This window comes from Amblyraja radiata, chromosome 11 (genome assembly GCF_010909765.2).
Source record: "Amblyraja radiata isolate CabotCenter1 chromosome 11, sAmbRad1.1.pri, whole genome shotgun sequence".
Classification (NCBI taxonomy): Eukaryota; Metazoa; Chordata; class Chondrichthyes; order Rajiformes; family Rajidae; genus Amblyraja; species Amblyraja radiata.
Genome location: NC_045966.1, coordinates 7,388,555 through 7,394,554, shown reverse-complemented (window position 1 = coordinate 7,394,554; position 6,000 = coordinate 7,388,555). Strand labels below are relative to the sequence as shown.

Genomic DNA, 6,000 nt, shown 5'->3' with positions numbered 1-6,000 from the left:
TCCTATTGTGTAGAAAGGAACTGCAGATGCTGTTTTACACCGAAGATAGACACAAAATGACTAACTTAAAGTAACCATAGCATTCCCTCTCTCTCCCCATTCCTCCCCATCCTAGTTCTCTGACCAGTTTGACTGTCATCTAGATTAAATGTTATCTTTGTATACATCGTTGTCACCTTCCCCAGCTAACAATAATAATAATAATAACAACTTTATTTATAGAGCACTTTAAAAACAACCACTGTTGCAACAAAGTGCTGTACATGGTTAATCATGGACAAAAAATTATTACACGACAATAAAAACATTAAAAGAGAGAGTAAAAACAATTAAAAAAACATTAAAAACACTAAAACAGGAGCAAAGTCTCATGCAGGGTCAAAAGCCAAGGAATAGAAATGGGTTTTAAGACTGGTTTTGAAGATGGACAGTGAGGGGGCCTGTCTGACATGCAACGGCAGAGTGTTCCATAATGTTGGAGCAGCAACAGAGAAGGCTCTATCCCCTCTGAGCTTCCGCTTAGACCTCGGTACCTCCAGGAGCAGCTGATCAGCTGACCTGAGGCACCGGGCAGGAGCGTAGGGATGAAGCAGCTCAGAGAGGTAAGGCGGGGCGAGGCCATTTAAAAATTTAAAAACGAATAAAAGAATCTTAAAATGAACTCGAAAGTACACCGGGAGCCAGTGGAGGGAGGCCAGAATTGGCGTTATGTGCTCCCTCTTTCGAGTTCCAGTTAAAAGGTGAGCAGCAGCATTCTGAACCAACTGGAGACGAGCCAGGGAAGATCGAGTAACTCCAAAATAGAGTGCGTTACAGTAATCCAGCCTAGACGTGATGAAGGCATGGATTACTGTTTCAAAATGCTGCCGCTCAAGAATGGGCTTCACCTTTGCCAGCTGCCTTAAATGAAAGAAGCTGGACTTAACCACCGCGCCTATTTGATGATCTAATTTAAAATCACTGTCCATCTTAAAACCCAGGTTTAAAACTGTTGGCTTCACATCCCGTGCCAGGGGACCCAAGTCAACAGGGGGAGGTTCACGGCAGCCATTGGGACCAAACAATATCACCTCTGTCTTCTTTTCATTAAATCCTAGAAAGTTTAGGGCCATCCAGGATTTAATGTCATCAAGACATAGCAGAAGTGATTTGACAGAGAAAGCATCTTCCTTCCTCAGCGGCATATATAGTTGGCTATCATCAGCATAACAATGAAAAGAGATGCAATGATCTACTCTGCATTTATCTAGAGCTTCATCCCCTTCATCCCCTTTGATCTCTCGATTTCACACCTTACCCTTCCATATCTGTGTCTTCCGGTCCCCTGACTCTCAGTCTGAAGAAGGGTGTTGACCTGAAATGTCACCCAATCCTTCTCCCCAGATATGCTGCTTTTCCTGCTTAGTTACTCCAATATTTGTGTCAATAGAAACATAGAAAATGGGTGCGAGGGGGCCATTTGGCCCTTCGAGCCAGCACCGCCACTCATTGTGATCATGGCTGATCATCCACAATCAGTAACCCGTGCCTGCCTTCTCCCCATATCCCTTGATTCTGCTAGCCCCTAGAGCTCCATCTAACACTCTTTTAAATTCATCCAGTGAATTGGCCTCCACTGCCTTCCGTGGCAGAGAATTCCACAAATTCACAACTTTCTGGGTGAAAAAGTTCTCTCATTTCAGTTTAAACGTCCCCCCCTTTATTCTTAGAATGTGGACCCTAGTTCTGGACTTCCACCAATATTGGGAACATTATTCCTGCATCTAGCTTGTTCAGTCCTTTTATAATTGTATATGTCTCTATAAGATTCCCTCTCATCCTTCTAAATTCCAGTGAACACAAGCCCAGTCTCTCCAATCTTTCCTCATATTTCCTCAATCTTTTAGTGTTCCTATTCTCCGACTGACTCTACTTCAATATTAATCCATCCTGTCTCTTTTCCACCTTACACTTATATCCTTTCCTCTGACTTTAGATTTCACGCCTCTTATCGCCTTATCTTACATCCCTTTGTCTTCTCATCTCTGGCCCATGTCCAACCATCTGCCAATCAACCCCCCCTCACATGTCCACCATTCAGCTGCCTGGCCTCCTGCCCCCACCTCTCTTCCAGCTTTTCCCTCCCTTACTACAACCAGTCTGAAGGGTCCCAACCTGACACGTCACCTATCCAGATGCTGCTCGACTCTGAGTCACACAAGCACTTTGCATCTTTTTTGGCAATCCAACGTCTGCAGTTCCTTGTGTCTTCAAAAATGTATGTAACATGTGAACTAGATGTTTCACGAAATAACGCCACTTCAGAATGCAGGGCGGCACAGTGGCGCAGCGGTAGAGTTGCTGCCTTACAACGCCAGAGATCTGGGCTCAATCCTGTCTGTTTGGAGTTTGTACATTCTCCCTGTGATCTGCCTAGGTTTCCTCCCACACTTGAAAGATGTGCAGGTGTGTAGGCTCATTGTAAATTGTCCCTAGTGTGTGTGGGATAGTGTTAGTGTGCAGGTGTCGCCTGTATGCACAGAATTTGTGGGCCAAAGAGCCAGTTTCCACGCCGTTTCCCTAAATTAAACTAAACCGCTTTCGATTAATCACACACAACGCCAACCAGAACTAAGTTTGGAGGAAAGCAGTGGGTTTTATTAAAGTTGCAATATACGTGTTATTTTAAAATCTATCTAATGGCATGGTCAATCACAATTAAGACAAAGGTGTGTAGAAAACAATATTATTACAGTGGACAAAAATCCATTCTGAAACGGAGCAGGAATGCATTGTTATCTGGAAACCATCAATGTGATTAGTTCCTTTCGGAAAGCAGTGCTGATCATTTGAAACAAGGCAGCGAGTGTTAGCTTTTAGTTTGACATAAAATCCACTAATAATCTGGAAAGGTAAACATCCAAACTCCTACCAAGAACAGCTGGTAATCTTTTTTCTAAGCAGTATTTACTCTTTTTATCCATCTATCGTTAATCTGAAAGATCTAGAAGTGCATTCAGAAAAGATTCTTACATTTTGGTTTCAAATGTAATTAGAATTTTTCTGTTTAAGTTACTGTGCTCTTAAAAGCCAACAGGAAGACACTTGTTTGGTTAACATTCTGAAAGAAAAGAAAGTAGTAACTTTAAGAAGTTCCTGTGACATGTGTTTTGGTTTCAATATTAAAAAATATATAAACTTGACCGGATTTCTCACTCGGTAGCTTTTGTGAAAAAGATGCAGACAATTTGATCGTGACCCAAGTGCGATTATTAATCTGCTGTTGTGTTTTTCTGGTGGTAACTATGTTAGATTTGGGATGCTGAAATGCTGGAGTAACTCAGCGGGCCAGGCTGCCTGTCCCGCTGAGTTACTCCAGCAGTATGTGTCTATCTTCAGTGTAAACTTGCATCTGCAGTTCCCTCCCACACATTAAGAAAGGCAACAGCTCTTCGCAGGTTTCGCAAGTTATTGCCAGACACTGAATTTCACCTCTCCTCTCTAGCGCTAATGGAAAGACACTTCAGCCGTGATCCCTTCCAGAATAGAATAGCCTCTTTTAGTACTAGGTCCGTAATTGAACACTGGCAACGGATAAGGAAATACATGATTGTAGCAGAGGTCTTAGAACGCAAGAAAACCCAAATCCAAATGCAATAAAACATAAATCAATTGCAAGTTAACTTAATGACCATTGTCTAAAAATGCCTGGTAAACATTTGACAAAGTTATCAACATCAATTCTGGATGAATGGTCATTCTGATTCTGCCCATTCTCGCAGTACTAACACAGATTTAAATTATGGCACAAATGAGTCAGAATCCAGATGTTAGAGCAAGGACGCACAAAGAAGAGACTTTACACCCTGGAGTTGGGATACACAGCTACCACCTCGTATCCTTCAGGTGGCTGAACCCTCGCTTTTGCATGGGTCTCACAATATAGCTGCTCTTCGATGAAGAAATATCCTTTCTGCTTCAGATTTAATCCACAGTCAGAACACATGAAGCAAGCGGGATGATATATCTTCTCCCGTGCCTTAATAACAGCGCCCCTGGAAAGACAACAAATAAAATGTTAAGAGGGATAGAAAAAAACAATGATTCAGTGGAAAACTGGTACGTTCTCTGTCAGTATGGGAATGGCAAGGGGAGCTAAAATGGTTAGCCACTGGCAATGGCAGGCCTTGGCGGAGCGAGCGCAAGGCAGAAGGGAAAGCACAAGGGTGAAGAGGAAGCAGAAGAAGAGTTGTCAGTGGGTGAAGTTCGTCTTGCAAAGAAGATTGATGCTTGGACAGTATGATAACCTGTCCAAACTGGTCCACACTGTCCAAGCATCAATCTTCTTTGCAAGAAGGGCTTTCCCTTCTGCCTTTCTTGAAAGGCTGATGAAGCAAAAGGGCTGCTGCTGACAGCAGTAGATGTACTTTTAGTAACATCCACCTAACTAGTTCCTTCCCTGCCCTCATGGTTCTGAATGAATAAAAAAAAACCTGGGAGGCTTTTGCAAACTCTGCAACTATGATTGAGCACGCCCAGGAGTGACAGAGGTCACATGCTCATGTTAACATTAACCCTTTTTTCACCCAGTTTTATTCCACCAGGGAAGGTCTTACCTTCCACTACCTGCAACCTCCGGCAACCACCGTCAACTAGCATCGCAACCGGCTTCGACTAAAATATGATCGATTTTTAAAACGGCAACCTATTTTTAGTTGCGGCCAGTTTTGAATATTTTGAAATAATCGCCGGAACATGGAAGAAGCGGAAACCACTTTCGACCATTAGGGAGAGTGACAAAAACCTCCGGGAACCGCACGGAACTCTTGGGTGGGGCGCAAAGTCTCCAGAGGTTTCCGTTCAGGTTTCCTAAGTGGGACAGGGGCATTACTGAGCCAGCGATCTGGGTTCAATCCCGACTACGGGTGCCGTCTGTAGGGAGTTGGTACGTTTTCCCCGCGACTGCGTGGGTTTTCTCCGCGTGCTCTGGTTTTCTCCCACACTCCAAAGACGAACAGGTTTGTAGGTTAATTGGCTTCAGTAAAATAAAATTCAAATTGTCCTCCTTGTGTGGGATAGTATTAGTGTACGAGATTATTGCTGGTTGCCATGGACTCTTTGGACCGAAGGGCCTGCATCCGCGCTGTATCTCAAAAGAAAACTTTTTAAAAAGGTGAGCTTCAGTTTACAATTTACAGAAGCCAATTAACTTACAAACCAGCAAAATCTTTGGGATGTGGGGGGAAACTGGAGCACATGGAGGTAGCCCACACGGCCACAGGGAGAACGTGCAAACTCCACACGGACATAACCCGATGTCAGGATCGAACCCGGGCTGGAGGAGAGATGGGGCAGAACGAAGCCTGGCGAGTGATAGGTGGATACTGGTGAGGTGGGGTTGATAGGATGGATAAAGGCGAGAAATTAAAATGTCTTATTTCGGGTATGAGCGTGCGGTTTGACGGAGAGATTGCATACTTACACTATGGCAGTCTCGCATCTGGTACAATGTGGTAACCTCTGCAGTGTGGGAGGAGCATTGCTGAATTTTGTGACCGGAGATTTGATGCTCTTGATGGCAGTCGGCCTTTCACTTCTCTCACCTACAAGAGATTTCACAAATTGAAAGTGCTCCTTTCCTGTCACTGCTGGTGTTTTTTCCCCACACACAGAACAAAGATTGATATACATGTTCGTTTTAGTTTCCAGATACAGCAAGGACACAGGACACAGACCCTTCGCCCCACCGAGTCCACGCCGACCATCGATCACCCATTCACACCAGTTCTATGTTATCCCACTTTTGCATCCACTCCCTACACACTAGGGGGTGATTTACAGAGTGCCAATTAACCTAGACACCCCACAGGTCTTTGGGATGTGGGAGGAAACCAGAGCATCAGGAGGAAACCCACGCAGTCACAGGGAGAACATGCAAACTCCACACAGACAGCACCCGTAGTGAGAATCGAACTTGGGTCTCTGGCACAGTGAAGCAGCAGCCCTGCCCGCTGTGCCACC

General features: G+C 44.4%; 1 protein-coding gene across 2 annotated transcripts in view; it reads right to left on the bottom strand.

The window, feature by feature from the left end:
* Positions 1-2,611: 2,611 nt before the first annotated feature.
* Positions 2,612-6,000, bottom strand: part of LOC116978246 (PDZ and LIM domain protein 4-like) — a 69,087-nt gene continuing 65,698 nt past the window's right edge. For both annotated transcript variants that reach the window (XM_033029244.1, XM_033029245.1), the window contains exons 6-7: positions 5,462-5,582; positions 2,612-4,034 (exon numbers count right to left, since the gene is read on the bottom strand). In XM_033029244.1, coding sequence (XP_032885135.1) covers positions 3,839-4,034; positions 5,462-5,582 — 317 coding nt within the window. In that variant the 3' untranslated portion in view covers positions 2,612-3,838. The remainder of the gene's footprint in view (positions 4,035-5,461; positions 5,583-6,000) is intronic.